The following is a 23,423-nucleotide window of genomic DNA, read 5'->3' as shown; positions in this document are numbered from 1 at the left end:
TCTGTTGTATATTACTCAAGTTTTATAAAAAAAAAAAAAAGTACACGTCTGACTGCTTTTGTGTTTAGGGTTAATCTGAATCTATTGCCTTCTGTTAGCATATTTCCCTTGACTTTGTATGCATTTATGTCACCTCTAAATTTTACTTTGTGTTGTACTTTATAATGTAGGTGAATTGCAGTGAATTGAGTGTATTGAAGTGGCTTTATTTTCAGTGAGTGGAGAGCGAGTAGGGAGTTGCAAATAGAAAACCTAGAGTGACTGTGAGTGGAGTTATATAAGATTCTTTGAACAGAATTCCTGCTGCTCCACTCTGATCAAATACTGTGTTCATAATGGATGAAAAGAGTAGAAGAAATAAAACAATTAACAGCTACATTTTGTGTGGTTTCTTTTCTGTCTAGCTGATGGCGGTGTATGAGGAACAGGAAGCCCAGCAGAGGGGTGTGGCTAACACAAGCCTAGCCCCCAGCCCTGACCTCTGCCAGTCCGAGCTGTCTGTCTTCCAGCCAATCGTAGGAGGAGAGATTGAAGTCAATTCCTCAGCCCTCAAGTCCAGTGAGTCATTTTTCATTTACTTTCTGTATATTTATGTTGGTAGTGCCCCACCATGTGGCGTTTTCTCTTCTTTGTCGACAAGCCCACTCTGCTAATAACAAAAAAAGCAAATCTTTGCAGATTTTAAGTTTGTAGGTTTGCAAAGTTAGGGTATGATAATGCAAAACTTTGCATTATATATACATATATATATATATGTATATATATATATATGTGTGTGTGTGTGTGTGTGTGTGTGTGTGTGTGTGTGTATGCCCCTCCCCCTCTCCAAAACAGCCATATATCTTCTAAATTTAAGTTGCATTCTTCCACCAAACTAAGTTAACTCATTGTTAAACACACACTTCAAACTTGACAGAAACAAAATAAAAGTCACCAAAACAAGCTTGGTTAGCCATTCCACTTACAGCACTTACAATCACCAACTCCTCTTTGGTTGAAATAAACCCTTAATTCACTGAGGTAGAAGTTAGAATATGCAGGCTCTACATGCTGTTTTTCCTCACTATCTCTCTCAGCCATTGCTCTGCCTGCAAAGCGGCATCTCTCACTCGTTCTTTGGAGGCAGACTATTAAATTAGCAAAATAAAACAACAAAAATGGCCCAAAAATATCACCCCAAAAACCAACCGGCAGTGTGCTCAGCTAACTGCGGAGATATAGCTGTCCAGCTGCCCAACTTTATTTGGTGACTCATCTTCACTGCTTTACATATATTTTACTTTTAGATGTAAAACATGATTGAGCACATAATGCAGTCGACTTGTGTATACCTCAGATCGCTATTTGTGAATTTTACAGATTGTACAAGCCAGGTAGTTGTCACATCTTGTACCATGTGGTATAAACTATATACATCCTAGCCACAGTACTGTGCTCAAAGTAATATTGTGGTAGCTCTCTGCTCTCTAAGAGATGAGCAATAACTTTAACATCAGTCAGGCTCTAGCATTTGCCAGCTCATCACAAAATCTCTTCCAAATTAGACAAAGTATTGTGCTTATGAAGACAAGCCAGTCCATGTTTTCGCTGGCAGTCGCAACTGCTGTGTGTTTTGCCCCTGCTGGCTCTTAGACACTAAATACTCCAAGTATTTCCAGTGCTTTCCCTGCCGTTAACAAGGCTGGGACTCTTTAATCAAGAAGTCAAATCTCCAGCAACATTTGTATGGTAAAAACGTTGAAGTTGGTCTTTATACTCTTCTGACTTTTTTCACACTAATGCATTTTGGATGTAGGCGAAGTTGTAACAGAAATCCCCACTCTGCTTCTGGGTCATTTCAAGGTTTAGTAACACATGGTCTAAATGCTGTTTCGAAGGACTGCTCTGAGTTTACAAAGGAATAAAAGTACTTTGGGGAGTCCCTGATTTTACCTTTTAGGTGTAACCTGTAGGTCAGTGCATAAACAGGTCAATGTCACTACTGATGTTAGACAAGAAACAGCTTCAGTGGGGCGGAAAGTTGATGTGGAGATTGACTGCTAGGTCACGTAGGTGAAGGATGGTAGTTAAGTAGTGAGAGATGGATAATTGGCTAAAATGAATACTATGTAAACTAATAATAAAGTACGATTTGACATCACATATTGGCTTATTAGGTACAGAATATTACATTTAGTTTCAGAGTAGAGACATACTGTATATGTTTTTGTAGACAACAGCAATGATGTTAACTTTGAATTACAGTGCAGATAAAGGTCAGGATATGATGGGCATGTTCTGCAGGACAATGCTGAAAACAAGATGAGGACAGCTGAAACATTGGCAGCACTGTCTCTTAGATGCAGAATGAGATGAGGATGAAAGAGAATCAAATGAAGAGAAGCAGAGAAAAGAGAAGACAGGAAGTGTATGCGTAATGTCAGGCAGCAGAACCAACTCTGATGTCTGTGTCTGCTTACTGTTCATTGGGATAGACCAATCTGAATGACCTTTCTTTTTCTACGTCTCCCTCTCTTTACCTCGCTTCCTTTGTTCCTCTCTGTCCTGGTCCCTCTTTCCCTCCCTTCCATCATCTCTTTCTGTCTTATGTCAAGTCAAGTGCCTGTTTAGTACATGTACTGTAGATGCGAGTGTGAGAGGGCTTAGAGCTGTCACAGTAACTTGTCCAAATGTAATTTTGCCTTAACATAACAAACCATGTGGGTGATGGATTGTGTGTACCTACAGTTCGCCAAAGCCTATGCATTACTTCCAGTTCCCTCCTGCTGTCAGCTAATCATGGATTCAACTTCCTTTAGTTGTGAATTGTAGACTCTATGTATGCTTTGTTGCACAGTCTGTACCAGCCATCCATTTCAAGGCTTGACATTTAAACATAATCTGTCAAGGTTGTTTTCAAAATGTCATTAATATGCCAAATGATGTGTGATAATGCTATCCATCTATTGTAAGTCTCATTTCCATTAGCAAGTTTCATTACTTTCCACTTGTTGTTTTTGATGAGACTGTTGAATTTGAGCTTTAAGGACGTCTAGCAGTTGTTTGAGCTCAAGGACTCCCGCTAGTGATGTGCATGTTGGGGTTATTTAAAACTTACACTAACTCGGCCTGTTAAGAGAGCCAGTCTCTGAGGGATGGGAATTACCAGAGGCCCTACGATATGATACAATGATTCTTTTGTCACAATACAATATTTTTGCAATTTTAAAAGTTTTGCAATAGGCTGAGTATTGCAATAACATATATTGCAATATATTGATTGGATAGGTCCAACAAACACCAACTTTCACCAGAGAGAGCGGTGTTTGCGTCCCGTAAAATTCTACAGTCAATCCCTGTTCCTTTATCCTAAACCAACCCATGTGTTTTTGTTGCTTAAACCTACCCACTTGTTTTGTTGACTATACCCAACCATGTTTGTTTGTTGTTGAAGGCAAAAGATCATCAATTTGCAGTGTTGTACCAACGTAGTGCGTTTACTTTTACTTTAAACGTTACATTTCCTGTGAAAATTGAACTGTATCTTGGAAGAAGAGAACTAGACACGGTGTCCCAGAACATCAACAACCAACGCACCCAGGGTACCTTGCATGTCATATGTGGACGTGGAAATTCCATGACCAAAATGTCAATATGTAACAAGGTCAGAGTGAGAATGTATTGTAATTTCCAGTAAATATCACAATATAAAGTACTCAGACATCTTTTAGGGGGTTAAGTCTTAAGTATGATCTTGAGCGCATAGCCGATCTCTTTTGTGGTTTGTTTACATGATTAAACCGAAGTGCATATTTAAATCCAGACATGCTTGCTTGCTGTTAGGACACTGTATTAGGCTTACGTTTTCTCAAAGGGAAATATATTACCAGACATTATGACCAGAGAGATTAAAATATGTCAGACTACAACATATTTTCCTGGTCAAAAATGCGATATCAGGGACGCTGAACGCAGCAGCACTCACGATAAAGTGGAAAGTTGACTACAGCGCAATGTTTTGTAAGTTACTAATAACTTACTCGGAACTTCTGCTTGGGCACTTAGTAACTCACCTGTCCGAAACCTGCAATATTTTCTTAACAAGCTCGCCCAAACCACCTAACCCCTGGGTTATGGGCTGACCCACAGATGACTAACTCCCACAGTGAATTTCAGTTATAACATAGTTTTGTACAACAGATCAGGGTTTCTCAACCTTTTGTAACACAAGGTCCACTTTGCTTTTCTCTTTGCTATTTAGAAAATTTCCAAAGACCACTTTTCCAAATAAATGATGGAAAAACAAAACACAGCATGACTAAAAATAGTGAAAAACAAAACAAAACTGGGCTCTAAATATGTGTTATGTCATTGCAAGTTGTAATGACCAAAATAAATTATGAATCCAAATGTTATGTATTAAGGGCTGTATGTCCTCACCATGTGCAGGGTTGGCAAAACATGTTTGTCTACCTGATGATCTGCCTTGATTAGTGTGGCGACGTTTAAATGTAACTGGTCTCTGAAATTATGCATTTTCATTTTATTTTAATTTGTGTGAATTCTTGAGCATGATCATAAATGAAAATAACTAGTTTTATAAATTATCAAAATAATTGATTTTTAATGAAATCTAACCATTTGGCAGTACCTCTGTGGTCAGTAAGATGGTGCTTTGAGGCCCACCAGTGGGCTGCAACTTGTAGCAGGAGTATATTATTACAGTAATATTCCTACTTTCATCTTCCCCTTGCAGTAGATATTAATTCCACATACTATGTATTAATACAGAAAAAAAATATGTATCTTGCATCTATACTACTAGATTTGACAGAATTGACATTTGATCTTGCATGACCTTCCTGAGTGAAGGGGCCTTAGCTGTATGATCCAGACACTGTTAAGACAGGAAGTTTAGTCTGTTTCTGTATGGTCGCCTGTCAGCAGAGATTAGTAGAAATGTGTGACTGTCATGGTAGATTAGAGGTAACGGAACTCTGGAAACTATCACTGTCAGTGTGAGAAGGTCAGATTTAGGCCTCTAAAAACAGTCTAATGTTTTGCCCCTGACTCTAACCACTTGTTTCTTTTTTACTGTCTATACTGTACAAGTCTCTGTAAGTCTTTAGCTCATTGTTTTTGCTTCTAATGTCTTTTTCTCTTGCTCTCTTTACCTCTTTTCTATCACTATTAACTAACTCACATGATGTTTCACTTTTTAATGTCCATCAAAGACTCAAACAAAGTCAAAAACAGGTATAGGAGTGTTGATGAGCACCACTCATTGCTCAAATGTTAAGTGTTGACATAATCAGCATTAGAATTGATAGGGAATACCATACAGTTTTTCCTTCAACGGTAGTTGTAGCTGTAATTTTTATCATGAGTAGAATCTCTAGTGTAATGAAGAGGTTGTAGAAAAGTGTCAAATGTTGTACATAGTTATTTTGACAATGTTCAAAATCAGCATTTTCACAGAATACATTGTGACATGTCAGAGTAGGAAAAGTGAAGTTGTGAAATGATAAAATGAATGATGGCTGAATTCTACTTGGCAGCTTTAGTATAAGGTCCAGTGTGTAGGATTTAGGGGCATCTATTGACATAAGTAATATTCTGAGCTATGTTTTCATTAGTTAATTGTCACCTGAAAATAAGAATAATTTTGTTTTCGTTACCTTAGAATAAGCTGTTAATATCATATATGGAGTGAGTCCTCTCCCAAAGAGTCCCCCATGTTGTTTGCATTTTCGCATCTGCCACCATAGTTCTCTTACGTGCATGGCACATGAGAGAAGTTAAAGCTCTGCAACCTCACCACTAGATGCCACTAAATCCTACACAGTGGACCTTTAAAGGGTCTTTGTATTGTTCATGCTGGCTCAGTGTCACACTGTCACAGCTCACTGGAAAACTTTAGTTGATTGACGCCATCGTTAATGTTAGTAACAGCTGTTCTTTTCCTACCGTTACTACAACAATGAGATATTTTATTTATTTGCTTTAAGAAGATATTTCCCATCTTTTTTGAGAAGATTATGCAAGATTTATTGATAATTAAACGTACAACACTCTTTAAATATGTGCAGTCTAACTGAACTGATGCAGCCTTAAAAACTAGGACAAGACATTTAAGCTATTTTATTTTATTAAAACTAAACAAAGGGTAGTGGGGATTTCTAGATGATAAAAAATTTAACTTTGCATTTTGCAAGGCCAGTCTGGTAAATATAACTGATGTTGGATGACCTATGGGCATATAGACAGAATAGTATCACTGTTTTTCCCTAGATGGCCATCGGTATCTATCTTGATTCGCCATAGAACATGACCAGCATTTACCCACATACAATGAGACATTTTGACTAGAGCATTGCTGGTTTAGAGTCTTAACAGGCCTACTTAAGTCTAATACTGACAAGGTGTTACAGCAAAGCAACATTTAATAGCACTGAATTAAATTTTATTTAATGGCTGCTTTTTTTGTCTTACCTTTTTCCTATTGATTTTTTGCGTTCTTTAATCTTCATTCATTTCAATCACTGTAATTTCACCTGGACATATCCACATCTTTGTATCGCACTTCATTCCCTTCATTTCTTTATCTGTTTTTTCCATCTGTTTCTCATTTTTACGTCCTTTGTCCTCGATCCTTTTATCCAACTTTCGTTGTCTTTGTTTGAAGAGATAAATTGATTAGGAGTTTGATGTAATCCATACCCCCCAGCCAGGCTTAAGAGCACCAAGGGTCCATTTTGTGACAATCAATATATGACCCTGCAAATATCATTTGGCATGTGTTCTGAGTAGTCCACTCATTCAGAGGTTCCCTCCACCCTCACCACCACCTTTCTCATTTTATTCCCAGTGGACCCATACAGGCTAACATGACAACGTTCTTAATGTATATATGGATTGATGGGCCCTATGAATGGGGGTGGTAGATTTGAGGGTCGGCAGTGCGACACACAGAACATAATAATACCTCCAGCAATAAATGTTATTTATTCGGGTAGCTTTCTACAGTGTTGACTTTTCTCACCATTTCACTGTTTCTTGAAGCTCCAGCAGAAGCAAAGGCAAAAGTGTGGCATGCTTCATCCATCAGCTTCTCTTAAATGATAATTTTATGCAGTGGGCTGATGAGATGTGAAGAAGGAGACACTATCATATGTTACTTACATGCACACAGAGATCTGCAAACCAGACACTTATTGGCCATTTGGACGCATGAACACCAGTGTGTTCACTGAAGGGATATAAAGGAAGGGATCATACATTAACTTCTAACACACTCAGGCTTTCAGAGCTGCTCCTTACAGGCATAATGAACACATGGAGTGCTGCACATGTACATCTCCAAAAACAACATTCAGGAATGAACTTTCTGATAACACTGCGGCAGTATGTAATCAGAAGACATGGACATATATATACACATAAGTGTCTCGGGCTGTGCTGGCTGATGAGTTTGGATGATGTAGAGAAGTAGTAATGAAACCATTATGTTTCATTACCATGGTGAATATTTTAGGTTCGTGCTTTCTTCCTCGTTGTTTCTATTTTCTTTTGACTTTTATCTCTAAACCTGACTTTGACTTTTACTAAATATCCGCCGCCCACTAGTCACACCACTCTGTTGCCCTTTATTTTATTTTTTTTAACAAGATAAAAATGGTAGATGTACCTGAGTTTCCATGGAGATGGTTATTTAACTAACCGAGGATACTTGGACATGCAGAAGCCCCATGTAGCTTCTAGGACTGTACCCAAATATTTGGATATTCGAATATTCGTTTCTGTGGGTAGGTATTCGTTATGAAAATTTGGTATTCAATATTTGGGTTTTTTTTGTGTGTTTTTACTTTTTTTTTGTGCTAAATGTAGTTTTTTTGTTGTTGGTAAATGTAGGTTATCAATAAAAATCAAAACTTTTAAATTGCATTGTTAAAAATGTGAAAATATAGTATAGCCTACCATCTGAGCTTGTGCGCATGGCACGCTTGAGCGCATCCGTCTGAGGCTGTGGATCAAGTTTTACCACTTTATCACTATTCCCTCTAACTTGTAGCTGTTTTTTCATTATCTTTTGAATTTAATATGAATTATGGAACCGTTTTTATCAACGTTTGTTTCCCCCATTTTGTACAATAAATTATTGTTTAAAGTTTCAACAAGTTTCTTTTGGAGTGCGTGACACAAGTGCGTTTTGAAAAGGACCGCGGACTGTCACCTCTCAATGCATCAGTACCTTCGGATGCCATGACAGTAATAGATTATAGATTAATAGATTATAATAATAATGTCAAAATATCATTTACAGACCAATTTAAGAGACGATCACTGCTGCCCGACCTGCAGGTCCATTTGTGGGTCCCGCGGGTTACGGGTCGACCCGTATAAATGCTGTACACAACAGTAAGGCTATAGACATTATATTCTATTCAGGCCGGCAGAACCAGCAGCGCATCGGCTCTACAGTGCACTGCTGATTAACCTTTTTATTGCAGCACAGAGTGTCTGTTAGCAACCAATTACTTGTGGAGGCTTCCTACAACTTGTTTCAGCTGTTCCGTTTTAATCAGAAGGCAAATTAAACAGGATGACTGGCCAATGTGAAAATCAAAAGAAAGCATAGAATAATGTACTGAAGGAGACTGTTGTGCCATCACATTTTTTTGTGGTTTGAGAGCAAAGATCCAGTCGCCGCTGTGCAAAACTCCGCAATACAATTAGGTCCGAGCTCCGGTCCCCGGAGTTGAGTTTCCAAAATGTTGCGACCAGGCACTAGACCCTAACCAGAATGCATGCAAGTGGAAGCTACAAAAATCGTGGACACACTGCTGAAAAAAATGCAAAGTAGTGGAGTTAAATGCCAAGCGGACAAAGCTGGAGTTGGTTTTCACTGTCATATTCTCAAGTGATACTGTTTACAAACAGTAGCTGACAATTTCTGCATAGTATACCTTTAACTAATTTTTTGGGAAGCGTTGTATTGTCAAAAAGCCTGCCCATTAATTTATTACACTGATTGTTGGGATGTTGTGTTTTTTGTTTGGAAACACACTTTGACTTGGACTGATGTCACCGGCACATTGCATTGTAGAGAGGAAATTCATTTTGTCAACCTAACAAAGTAAAAATATTCATGTCTCCTTACTCTTTCTTCCTTATTATGCTTTGACACTCAGAAAAAAACACGCACAAGCACCTCTCTGTAGTGTGCCATGACTAGCTTAAGGTCTGTATCTTGTCATCTAAAAGATTATTATTAGACATGAATTTCGCTGAACTATGACTCCATCAAAAATGAGCAGTTTTAAGGCAGTTTTGTGAGTGTGTGTTCACGTGTATTGTGCATGTGTCAGAAAGACTGGCTGTATATTATGAAGCAGTGCAGATGCACTTTCTCAATTTTCACTATTTTTGCACTATTCTTTGTCTCTCTTGGTGCTTTTTCCCTCTCCGTAATATCTCTTGTTCCATTAACAATATGATAGGAAGTAGTCACACTGTGCCATAATGGACTGACAGAGAGCCAGGTTGCTCTGGTTTTTAACAGAGCAAGCTGGAGGGGAAAAGAGCACAGCTTGAAGAAATACAGCATATCTAATGTAGATCAAAACTAAAAAGAAAGAAAATAAAAAGTTTTTTAGAACTGGGGGTTAAGGCCATGTTCATATTCGGTACGGCTGACCCACTGCTCAGCTTTCACATTAGTAATGTTGTTCTTTACCCGCGTACCCTTGTGTCATCACCCTACGTGACATTTTGTTGCGCTACAGTGTAGAAAAGAACGCTAGAGATGGAAACTGCTGCCATGGGGGCCGTCATCAGCAGGGACTGGTGTAGCAGTGAGGTGAAGAAGTAAGCTCCTGTCTGAAGGAGGAGTCGCTGCTGTCTGGTGTGCAACTCTCTGCCTCCTGCCATAGCTCAAACTGCAGGTTGAAAGCGGCAGTGAAGCCGGATCTGGGTAATCAGTCATAAAATTAAACCGTTTCATAACTGGTTAAAAACTCGTCTTAGTTGTGTTTAATGGCTGCCAACTTCTATGTTATGGTACAGTCAGTACTCATACCTTATGTGTACCTCACTGGAGTACACATTAACCATACTCTTTTCAGGTGAACTCAGGCACAGATTGGTGTACCTTGCCTGGGTACAGTACACAGGGTTCACACAATTCAAACGAACTGGACTTAAGGGTCAAGTGTACTCAGATAAGGGACAGGAGCCCTGACGTGAAAGCCCCTTACAATTCTTGTAGGTCATTCAGGACTCACATTCAGATTGTTTTTCTTCAGCTAAAACAATCTTTTTCAACTCGTCCCAGCTATAAAACTACATCTGTAAGGCTGTAGTGAAATGCCTTACACCAGGGCTGGACTGGGACAAAAAATCAGCCCGGGCATTTTGAGCCTAGTCCGGCCCACCAGGTATTGATGGAAAGACAATGGAGCCTATGAATGAAAACAAACTTTCTTGTGACACCGCTTGTACACTGTCTTGTTGGTGTATATGTACTTGTCTAATAAATTTAAACCTACACCATCCTCCCAGTCCCATTATTCTATACAGTACTTACTTAGAGGAACCCAAAAGGCTGCTTGGTCTAGTGAACCTCCTGAACAATGTACAACGTATGATGGGATCCTGAAAATTGGACAGTGAGGAACAGAGGTGAGACATGATCATTGATGAATATTAAAATGAATAAATGACAGATTTAGTAATATTTTCATAGACTATGTACTCACCACATCAATAAACAGCACAGTAACACATAATACTTCCTCAAACATGGCAACCTTTAAAAAGTGAAGGGATATTTTAAATTGAATGGAAACATGCCCACAATAAAAACAAAATACAGGTAATTATTGTCCACAAGAGTTTGCTGTTACATGTCAGTAAAAAAAACAATAAGATAAAAACACAACACATCTAGAATAAAGAGGATATTTATGTATAAAAGACAAATACATTTAAGTAGTTACTTTTAACTCCAAGCCACTTTTATGTTAATGAGCAGCATCACATCTCCTGGCAAATCCTAATTTGATTCAATCTAAATTATATTTGCAAGTGGGTTTATGATGAATACTAGCCTAATCATTTGGTTTTACATGAACATTTTTGCTCTGTTGAGCTTTAGCTGTTTCAGAGTAAAGAATTACTGCATAGTGCACTTGTATCAATTAATAGACATTGAAATATTTCACTACCTAACTAATAAAGACTATACTTAACTAACTAAATGAATAAAATAAAGTTACTGAAGCACTAAGATCACTATCACTAGTATAACATCATAGAAACAGCCCAGCAGTAGAGAAACCCCGTCATGCTGCTCAACAGCCAGCTAAATTGTTAAATGGCCTACTCGTAACTATGCTGTGTTAAGAGTTAGTTTATTTTCGTTGTGCTTGCTATCAACCAAACTTGATTCATATCTGACCCAGATAGACTGCTGTTCATCACTTCTTACCTGAAGTTCAAATTCCCCTCCAGTCACACCGACTGTGCCGTCTTCACATAATGCGGCGGCCGCGGGTCTCCTCCTCGTGCCTCCCCTTCGCCTCATCCACCTGCTGACGGCCACCTCCGCCATCATTACTTGCTGCGGCTGCTTTGGATGCCAGTGCGGGTGCGGTCACTGATGCTGCCGCTGAAGAAGCTCCGCCATAGCCAGCAAACATCTGTGTTATTTTAACACATTTGGCAGCATCTTCCTGAAGGGCTTGTCTCTCTTTCTCTCTTATTTTTTCCGCACCTCCTTTGATTTTCTTCTCAATTTTGTCAATCTCCTCTCTCTCTGTATGATTGATTGACTGGCAGCCGAGGCCCAAGTGGGAGGGGGCATCGGCCCTCGGCTGTAATTGGTCCAGCCCAGAATCAATCATGACTAATGAGCTGACCTACCAGTTTTGTGTACCAATAGGTATCATGACATGACTAAAAAAAAAAAAAAAAGGCCCAGCCCAAAATTACCATCGGCCCACCGGGCAAATGCCCGATATGCCCGATGGCCAGTCCAGCACTGCCTTACACACTGGGGGTGTTTTCTTTTCATCTCATATTTTTTTTGAACTGTTGTTTTTGTCTTGAGTACTTTCACATAAAGCACAAAAATTATGTGTTGAAAAAGGCTTTGTAGTCTTTTTTTAACCAAGGTGCTCCGTAGTCCAAACTTAGAAGGCAAACTGTACTGCTTCCCTTTACCTTCTCACTTCATTCAACCTTCAACCTTGAAAAAGACAGCTCATACAAGGTCCACTTGTTCCATTCTTACCTTTCCATTGAAAGACATAGACATACACACTGTTTACCAGAGGAAACTCAAATTCATTCACAACATTTTGCTTAAAGAAAAACTCAACTGCACAACTTACAGTACCTTACGCTATACAGCATCTTACCTTAGACAGATTGCCACACGCTGCTCAGGGTCAATAGGATTCTTGTAGTTGGTCCTCTGCCTCATCAGATGCAGCGCTTGCATCCCCAGATGGACCTCAAAGTGGTGTATTTTTTGTAAGAATGAGCTGGCGTGAATCTATGTGAATCTTGTATTGAACAAGTGTTGCAACTGCTGAAAATTTTACATTGCTGTTGGTATGAATAGTTTTGATGCAAAATATTCTCAGGCAAGTATTTTATATTTTGTGTGATTTATTTGTCTTGTAGGCCTCAATTTAAAAAACACAACATTCAAGGCTACCTGCACATATGAGATGTGTTTGTGTCCTTGTGTTTTCTACAGACACCCCCCTGTTGGTGAGAAGCAGCAGCGACTCAGCCCTCAGCCCCCAGCCGACAGAGACCGAACCCTCCCTCCATGAGGACACCACAGGGATGGTAAGACCCTGAGGCACTTTGACAAAAAAAAAGACACACAGACACATGCAGTTTGAAACACACCATACTGTACACACATCTTGCGCACATAGCATTCACAAAGAGGAAGAGCAACACATAAAAATGATCTCCCCATGTGGTCAAGTACACAGTTGCGATGGTGAGAGCCAAATGGACACACAAACATTTTTTTGACAATATAATAAATGTACTGCTCAGGAAGCCAGCTTTCATTACTAAATGTATGTAGTAGACATTGCTAGAAATGTCCCAATTATGCTCACGCACAATACATTCATTTTTAATTGTTTCCTTTTAATATGTTTTACTATTTTTTGCCCCAGTAGCAACACAATGACCTCACTTAAAGGACAACTTCGGTATTTTTCAACCTGGGCTTTATTTCCCCATGTGTATGTGTGCGTATGATTCATGGGTACCACTGGTTCTAAAACTGGTTCAGTATTGAGCCACGGAACAAGCTAAAACAGTAATGGGGGCAAATGCGTCTCATATAAATGTGCTTTTTTCCGCCACTGACTGGTTCAGATCGCCAGTGTTATCTCTGCAGATAGCATATGGTAGCGGCCCTGGGGCAGTGGTGACTGTGAATGAGTGGAGTCAGCTGTCAGTCAGTGTAGGAGCAGAGAGGCGGATGGCGTCCCCACTTGGTATTGTAAATGAGTATGTGTGTATCTAGTCTGTGTTACGCTAGAAGAGTCAGAGGACGGAGTCTTTTATGTGCTACCCCCTGGAGTGTTACCGGAGTTTTTAGAGTGCTCAAATAAAGGGGCCTTTTTCCCGAACGCAAGAACAGGATGTTGCGCAACACCCCGTACAGCTTTCATAGGCTGCCTTTGTCGGATGGCGAGATGCTGAAGTTGTGGCTAGTTGTGCTACAAATGGATGCTAACATTCCAGTCCAGACACTGCGCCTTGCAGACCATCGGGTCTGCAGTGCTCACTTCTCCCAAGATGACTACTGCCAGCCGAAGAAGAGAAGACATCCAATCCCAAAACACCTCTTCCTCAAGAAAACGGCTGTCCCACGAGTAGAGAGAGCTACAGACACAGTGGAGCAAAGCTCATGACATCAAGCAGCCCAGAGGTAAGGGAAAGGCTAAGTTAGCATGCTATTTGCAAAGATAGCACTGGCGATCTGAACCGGTCAGTGGTAAAAAAAACCCACACACTTCACACACACATACTCATTTGCAATACCGAGCAGGGATGCCTTCCGCCTCTCTGCTCCTACACTGACAGACAGCTGACTCCACTCATTCACACTCACCACTGCCCCAGGGCCACTACAATATGCTATCTACAGAGATAACACTGGTGATCTGAACTGGTCAGTGGCGAAAAAAAGCACTTCTATATGGGACGCATTTGCCCCATTACCGTTTTAGCTCGTTTCGCGGCTCAATACTGAACCAATTTTAGAACAAGTGGTACCCATGAATCATATGCACACATACACATGGGGAAATAGAGCGCAGGTTTAAAAATACCAAAATTGTCCTTTAAGAATGGGGAGGACATCATGCACGTCCCTCAGAGGAAGATTTTTAATGATTGCTCTGACCCATTCAGCTTTTGTCAAGCTTCAGCATTGGGTCAAAGGTACCACTGGGGCAGTACTAACTAAAGAATCTATTTTAAACATTGCAATGAAATTTACTGTGCACATTCATTCTCCCCAGAGAGTAAACCCTTAAACCATCAATCCTATAAACTTTTCTCCAGTGTCGAGAGACTCTAAATGTGAGAAACGTGTCAGAATAATTGCATAGCATGGACAGCACCATCTATGGGTTTCAGTTGCTTAGCAGTACAAAAAGATTGTCATATTGGCTTACTTAAGTAATGCAAAGATATAGTGCCTTTTTATTAACATTAATAAGATAATAATTTCTAAGACGTGTAAATGGAAAAAGGATTTGCATGAATTTTCTTTCATGTCTTATGGTCAGCTTTTCGGTTGTGCTCTAAGAGGTTCACCAGCATTTGTAAGATATTGATTTAGTGTGATGGATCCTCATGGACACTATGAGCTTTACTCTGTGCTATTGTAATCAAATAGGTAGATCATCACGAAAACTGCTAAGCACATTAGTACTCCCAAGGGGATAAACACTTTGATTTTAATGACCCCGTGGCCTTTCAGGATGCCACTGCTGGTAATGCTCAGACCATAGCAAGTTGTTGTATAGTCTTAATGTTTTACTACCTACAAATGTATTTCTCATTGGAATTACTAAATTTCTCCCTCTGAGTCTGTGAAGGTCATTGAGAATAAATAAAAGGTACTTCCCGAAGTCAGATAAAAACTAGCGGTGAATTGTAATTGTATTGGTTTATTGTACAACACGTACTTAAGTGTGGCTTGAATTACTGCCCCCGTTTATTATATATATTTCATACCTACAAAATTAAAAAAAAGTGTGAATACATCAGTTTTATATGAACCAAATGAAAAGTGAATCAAGTATCAGTACAAATAATATATATAATACATAATATATAATAAAACAAGTAAGAAGGAACTTTTTATCCTTTTTTGCCACAAGTGAAGTTCTGACATGTGCCAGCAGTGTGTTTCTGTGTGTCATGGTGTATGTGTTTAAAGGTCAGGGGTGAGTGTCGCCTGTGGTGTCTTCATGTTCTTTCTAATCCAGACATGCTTTATCACATCAAACTCCTCTAACAAAGATGGATGACTCTCTCCATTTTTTTTCCTCTCTTTTCATCCTGTTTCTCCTTTTCTCAAAAGGTCAGAGGGCAAACGCTTGCTCCTTTCTCTTTTTTCCTTCTCTGCTTCTTCGTCCCCCTCCTCCCCTCCTTCCATACCTCTGCTGATCCCACTTTTCCATTTCCCCTCTTTTCCTTTCTTTCCTTGGTCCAAGTGGTGTCAAAATTAATAATTTGGGGTCCATGTCTAACGTCAAGTCAACACAAAATTAGCTATTATTGAATCACAAACCTACCTTTCTTTGGTTTATCATATCTCATGCTTTTTTCTCTTCTCTACAACAATTGCAATTTCGTAAATGCTTCCAAATTCCCAACCCTGTGGCTATTCTATTTTCCTTTACTTCTTCTATCAAGACAGTTCTCTCTAATCAATTGTCTTCTTCTATTCTTTCCAGCCTCTACATTTGCTTTGTAACTTTTACCTCAGGGTCTGATGTTAAACCCTTGATCTGTGTTGTCCATTCTCTCTCCTTTGAAGCCAATATTTCTTTTTTCCTGCATCTTCTGTTGCCTCATTTACTGTGGAACTAGTGGCTTACTCCATATCTGTTCATGTTTCTGTCTCTAACACCACTCTGCCCATGTATTTATTTTCCTTCCTATACCACCAAATACTCCTCTGTTATTCTCTCCCACTCCTTTATCGTACCTGCAGTTACACATAGATGCAGTTTTGATTACTTGCTATGATAGTGTTACCGTTATGTCGTCCCTGTGGATGGTTGGACACAGTAAATCCCCCAGGTTCACTGGTTAAAGACTCCACACCTGATTGGACTCTTGAGTGGTGAGCTCTCTTCTCCTGAGATTGCTCACTGGACAAACATCCTATTTTATCCACACTGTATTCCCCGAAGAACAACCTGTTTGCAAGGCTCAGTTCTTTTGGGGAATGTGATTGTTTCTCAGAGGTGGCCAGTCTCCTGCCTTCACCTTGCTTAGGCTGAAAAGTAGTGGTAGTAGTTGATGCTGTTGGAAGGGAGATGGAAGGGCTGCATTGGGAGGAACAGAAAGCAAAGTCCCCTGTGTACTAATAACAGTGAATTAACATGTTTGTGACTATACACAGTTACATTTACCACAAAGTGTAACAACAAAATGCTGGCTGTATTCTGTTATGTAGCCCAACCACACCTACTGAGCTTAAAACCTAAAACCTGTCATGTGATGATCCACCAAAAAAAGACCTGAATCTGTTCTGATTTGCAGACTAGAGTGACATGAAACACGTTTTAGCAGAAAAGAAACCTTGATACACTTGTCACTAATAAATATAAACTGCCAGCACTTACCTATTTACTTTCATTTCCCTGTTGAAATGTAATCCAAAGCTTAGGAATGTAGATCATGTTGTTCTGAGCCCACCTTCCACTCCTTACATCTTAGCTCTGTTTTCACTGCACGCTTTCAGTCCTGTGGCTGTCAATAAGAAATATTACTGGGTGTCAGTTACACAGTAGGCCTGTCCAGACTGTGTTGCGTCTGGGTGTTTTTATATGTTGGTGTGCCTGCATGATGGCATGCATATATGTTACCTCAACCACACCTGCTGTGGACTCTCTTTATTACAGGTCATGCTAGCTCCTCAGGTTTCTCTACTGTCTCATTTTACACATAACAATACAGCTTTGATCAGCTTAAAGTAGCCTTAGTTCTGCCTTGAATTAAAACTAATGTCACATGGCTTTGTGCTGGTTAGTAATCTACACAGTGTTGTGTTAAATGGCTATCACTGTTGACCGAAACTCAAACCTTTACAGCTCTGTAATATAATGAGCCAACCGTTCATCCCATATAGCAGAGTTTTCACAAAGAGTTCAACACTGGTGAACTTTGACACGTGAATTAGCTCATCCTTGAGGCAACAGAGGAGATCCAAAATGGAGGAAGCTATTATATTAGCTGTGTCACTATTTTTTTTTTTTTTTCATCAAATGCTCCTCAAAAAGATGTAGCATGGTTAAAGTTTGTTTTGAAATAGAAGCTGATGGATCATATAAGTTCCTACTACACTGTGTTAACATTTTGTGCAGTTAGTCTTGTGAGGTAAGCAGCATTCACCATGGCTGTGCTATGAAGCTGCAGAGAGATCTCCAAGTCAAGGCATACATAGTTTAGACATACCCCTCTGTAAGCCTACCCTCTTTACATAGCAATTATTAACAGAATGACACAAAAACACAAATTAAGTTATGTTAAATTGGTTAACATTATGTGGGAAAAAGTTATTTGACTTTTCTAAAGAAAGACGGAGGGTTTGAGCCACCATCTGCTGGCCATTTGACAGCTTCAGCTTTAACCAGGATCTTATCAGCTTCCATAATCAACTGTGGTGACTCTGTCACAATCAACCTCTTTACTGGAAAGTTTTAGGAATTCCAGTCCCTGTAACTTTTGGAGAACCTTGTGGACTTTTTCTGGTCATTGGCATGATGGGCCTATTTTGATGTTCAGCATCAGATAGTCATCTTTTAAAGAGTTATCTGCGTATAAATGCAGAATCTGAAGGCAGTGGGTTAGAATTTTGGTATTAGAAGGGGTCTGATTTGCGTCAGTAGCCCGTTTGTGATCCAGGTGGGATTGAGCAATCACGTTTGAGCAGGCTTCGGTTGCATGCCGGTCAGCAGTCGGTATGGAGAGCAGAAGAGGCTGAACATATTGGCCACAATGCATTCTCAGAACCCACAACAATTTAGCTTTATATTAGCTTTTTTTCATCTGCAGGTATATGCATTTATCTGTTTATAAAGCATCATGACAGTGCATATAGCATTTAACACTGCTAATTACACTGTAAACAGTGACACCAGACCGATAACCGATGGGTTCTGAGATTGATCATTGATCAGACAGTAATTTTCCCATTTAAATTTGCTACTTAAGGGAGACCTCATGGCTGATAGCAGTTAGATCCTTCCTGCTCAGACCTCCACTTGTGTTAATGTTTTAATGTAGGCTTACCATCCGAATTAAAAGCAGTAAGAAAGCTACAATGTTTTATTTTGTTACTTATGTAAACTGTATGCTGAAGAAATGTATAGGAATTTATACTACACAGAATTTCACTGTCATGTTGATACTACAATTGAGTGATTATCTTATTTCCAGCAAGACATCAGTCTTTTCAACAGATATGTTTTGTTTGGGAGATAAAAGGAGTATTCACAGTGGAGATGAATAAATTACATTGTTTTAGTCCAGTCATTAAGTATCAAAAATCTTCCTTTACTGTTTTTCTCTCTCATCTCGCTGTCTGCTCAATACTCTTTAGTGCTTCACATCTTCTCTCTTTTTTTCAAACTTCTGTTCTGTAATTACCACGTGAATGTTAAAGTGGTGAATGACGTCATGACTACTGTAAATAAAGGAATTCTCTCTCTTTTGTTCTCTCTCCTCTTCCTCGTGCATCATTTTGTCAGTCACTGTCAGTCTTCATCTTGTCCCCCTCACTGTCCCTCACTCTTTCACTTTCACACACACACTTAAACCCAGTCACTCGCTCATAGGTCTGTCTTTTCTCAACCAGCCAGGTTCAGATGGAGGTAATGGCTCCAGGTAATTGTTCAAATTGTCACTTGGCCTTTTGGTGAGAGCGATGAGGGAAAGAAAGTACTCTTCTTGCAGTAATTCTCTGTCTTTCTTCTCCCTCCGTCTCTTCTTCTACTCTCTGTCCCCCTCTCTTTATTTAATTTCAATCCTGCAAGATTTACTGGTGCAGCTCTTCCGTCCTAAATGCCAGGCACAAATGAGTACAGTAAGCCACAAAAAGACTCTCTCTTTCCCTCTTTCACTTTCTCTCTCTCTCTCTCTCTCTCACACACACACACACACACACACACACACACACACACACACACACACACACACACACACACACAGGGTTGTAGGTTAATTACAACGTGTTAATCAGGCTGGGAGTATTTGTTCTTACCTAGAATACTACTGGGGCTAATAAGGAGGAACAGCACTTATTTATCATGCTACACCTGTGTGTGTGTGTGTGTGTGTGTGTGTGTGTGTGTGTGTGTGTGTGTGTGTGAGTATGTTTATGCTTGTGTCATGGCTTTTGCAGCATGTGCCTGCATGTGTGTTTTTCAGTGTAACAAGTTTATATGCCTATACATGTGCATATGCAGGGTTTTTAAGTGAATGCGTCCTGAGTCCTGTGAATAAATTGATAGTTTTTGTCATTGTTCTTAAAAATTAAGTAAATTTGTTTGATAAAATATGAATATGAATGAACATTTTCCAGTCTTTTCCCTCTGTTCAGACCTCAGGCCCTCTGACAGAATATTTATCAAATCACATATTCACTTCAATTCATTAGGTCGCTACATCCCCAAAGAGATAGTTCAAGACCTTAGGTTTATCACTCTTACATACACACACACACGATGTACACAAACACACACTCAGTGTACACAACATATGCACAAACTTTCCAGCATGGATTACTATTAATTTATCATACTCACTCTGGGAGCGTTTTCAGGGAACACTTAGCTTGATTAGTTATTCAGTAATTAGTAATATCACTAATAGTTCACTCTTTTTATCTGCTTTTAGCAATTATTAGATTGAACCGAGAAGACCAAATGCTGACGGCCCATTTATTATAAGTGTAGTTATTCAAGGTAGGATTATCTGTCATTGAGTTAAAATGGAAATTCTGCTTCTCTATTCTCCAGTTTTTGGAGGGCCACTAATGCTCACAAGCATCGATTGTGATGTGATGGCAGACTAATGTATTAATTTATTCCCTACAGTTGTCCTCGATGTAATAAATCTTTGTCATTTACTATGTATATTTTTGATTTCTTCTCAATAAAGCATCCGGTCTTTACTTTTGAGGCAATATAGTTAGTAATTACTGAAACTCATGACAGAGCTGATCAACCTTGAAACATATCCATATGAAGGGTTTTTGTTTTTCATTTTCAATGAATTTTGCAGCAGTTCATTAAAATAAAAGCAATGTAAATTACATGTAATTGCTGGAAGTATTCAGATGACTAGATGAATCTAATTAGTGTAATGTAATTAAATAAATGACTTACAGAAAGTCCACTCTTACTTTACCATTCAACAAATGTATATTTTGCTATATTTTCTGTGACCTCCTAAGGTTAACATGAATAACGAGACATATTTATTCGTTCAGATTCATTTACTTGTTGTAAATTACTCTTTGATAAGTAACATACGTTGCTGGCCTTTTTAATTAATATGTCATTCTTCCAAAGAGAGAAAGAGGGAGACTATTTCTACATGCAGTTATTAAATGAGACATACAATTAAGCACCAAAGACTTTCCAATTAATGTATGAGTGGCTGTTGTTATGACAAAGAGGTTAGGATAATTAATGTTACCTGTCATCGTGTTCGTAATTAAGCTCACATGACAGCATCTGCAGCTAGGCCAGACTAATTGATTTCCAAACCACCAAACCCTAAACATATGGTTACAGTATCTGCAGTCTGCCATTCATCGTTAAGTCTCATCTTACCTTCATCCACCTCTTCTCATTGGCTTTATTTCTTCACGTCTTCAGCTATTGTTTCTTGACCTAATCTGAATCTCGTCAGCTCTCTCTTTTCTCTCATCACTCCTCTGTTTCGCTCTCAGCTCTTTCTGTCTTTCCTTTCCTCTCTGATTCCCCGACAGGTGGTGTAGGTCATATGGCAATAGGGTGAGGGGTCAGAGGTGTAAGGTCATGTTGAGAGTCCATTAGTGCCTACTACTAACATTGAACCTTATTGACCTGTGTGTGTTTGTCTGCATATGCTCACACAAACACCTGCACGCCTGAAGTCAGATATCCACATGCTCGTATGAGCATGCACACATGCGTAGATTTGAACTGAATGGTAATTCCAGTTATTTTGCCAGATGTTCTGATAACAGTGCTCAAGAAAAGGTCAGTTTATGTATATGGTGCAATTCCTGCCAAAAGTACAGTACAGTAAGTGTGTTACATTCAATTTAAATTGGCTTTAATTTAGAAATAAAAGAAACTGAAATCAGAGATCGGGGAGACTGTAGCTCTGTGACAAATATAAGGTTTGCTTTTATTAACAAATGTATTTTACTATGTCTTTTTCATCAACATTGTAATAATTTTTAAATATAGCACACATTCTTTGAAAACACTGCCAACAAAACTCAATAGCTCTGCTAATAACATCCTAATGCATAGGATTTTGCATCGTAAAATATGGTATATCTCAAGCAATATTGTTGCGTATGTAATATTTCTTTTTTCAGCTGCAAAGCCCCAGACCAGCAAGTCCAGTGTTTTGGGCTTTAACTCCACCTAAATTAAGAATTCAAATATTTCATTTCCATGGCCTAGAAGTTTAATCAATATTGGTGAACATGAGTTACTCTCTCTCAAACCCAGAAACCAATGATGTAAGTCTAAAACTTGTGATTTCATAGCGTATAAAGTCAGGAGCTGCTCCATAGACATTGAATGGGAGCCTGATTTTGTGGAACCACAGGATGTTTGTTCTCTTTTTAGCACCTAGATGAGCTTTATTTTATTGTAGTGTTCTCAGGTTTGAAACAGAAAAAGTGCCTTGATATCAAAATTTCTCCCTGGGTAGTCTCAGTGTCATCTTTAACATCTCTCCCCATTCATTGTCTATGGAGCAGCTCCAGACTTTATACCTTATGACATAACAAATACAAGTTTTAGCACTCTACCTTTTGGATTTGGGAGAGAATTGTTCATGTTTACTTATATTTTTAAATGATCTTAGACCATAGAAATAATGTACGTATTTTTGGAAATAGGCGTAGTTCCCCTTTAACATGGCTGTGACCGTAGTAGGATAGAGAGCTTAATGGTGTAGACCTAGCTAATAGACCACTGCTAAAAAAGCAGTACGTTTTTGTGTGCTAGAAAAATAAATCTTATTTTAGAACATGGATATTTAATCCCAGGAATGCATTTTAAATTTTCAAAAAGATAGAAGAATCCTCAATGATGCTTTGAAATACAGAAGCTAGTAGAGAGGCAGCTGGCCTGGAGGTGACGTCAGGACTTTGGGTCCCTATAGGCCAATTAAATCAATACTTCTCCTGTACAGTGTCCAAAAATTGAAAAGATGAATGTCCAAGAAGTGTCTACAAACCTTTATAAATGTGGGATTTGTTGCAGGGCTGTTTTGTGTGATTGTATTAAACTGCACAGATATTCATTAAACAGTGTTAACTCTGAGGACTCAGTGATAGGAGTGATAGGTTGTTGCAAGAATGTGTACACACAGACACTGTCACATGTGAAGATGATTCATCAACCCTTTTCTGTTGGGCATGTAACCTCATCCCTGTGGAGCTCACCTCTGTGTGTCCCTTACACAGACACACACACACACACACACACACACACACACACACACACACACACACATACACACTTAATGCAAGCCCTTGGTCTTTGTATTAAGTAATTATTACAGCTCCCTTGGCTCACATTTGAAGTCCTCTTTCTCACACCTCTCTCTCTCTCTTTCTCTTGGTTGCCATGCCCATTGACAGCATTATTTATTGCTGCTTGACAACACTGTCGTCTTGCCTTCACATATTAATTGGTATTTTTACATCATCCATCCATCAGTTTAGCAGCTCCTTCACTCATCACTTCACTCATCAATTCATCCATTCCCTTTATGTGCTCCCCTGTCTTTCAAATTGCAAAGACTTACTTGTTAAGCTTCGGCTTTCATTTTGGGTGTAGCTTATTAAAAGCGAAAATCAAAACATGGGGAGTTTCTTAATGCCTCCACTTATTCACTAGTTTACAGCTTTTTGTTTATTTAAGAGATTT

At 39.1% G+C, this 23,423-nt stretch overlaps 1 protein-coding gene across 5 annotated transcripts in view; it reads left to right on the top strand.

Moving 5' to 3' along the window:
- The window catches only part of LOC125899761 (partitioning defective 3 homolog B-like), a 265,237-nt gene that overhangs the window by 51,032 nt on the left and 190,782 nt on the right, over positions 1-23,423 (top strand). For all 5 annotated transcript variants that reach the window (XM_049594278.1, XM_049594276.1, XM_049594275.1 and 2 more), the window contains exons 3-4: positions 405-558; positions 12,743-12,837. In XM_049594278.1, coding sequence (XP_049450235.1) covers positions 405-558; positions 12,743-12,837 — 249 coding nt within the window. The remainder of the gene's footprint in view (positions 1-404; positions 559-12,742; positions 12,838-23,423) is intronic.

The sequence above is a fragment of the Epinephelus fuscoguttatus genome, linkage group LG13 (assembly GCF_011397635.1).
Source record: "Epinephelus fuscoguttatus linkage group LG13, E.fuscoguttatus.final_Chr_v1".
NCBI classification, from domain to species: Eukaryota; Metazoa; Chordata; class Actinopteri; order Perciformes; family Serranidae; genus Epinephelus; species Epinephelus fuscoguttatus.
Note: the sequence above shows the minus strand (reverse complement) of the source record. Positions and strands in the feature narration are given on the sequence as shown.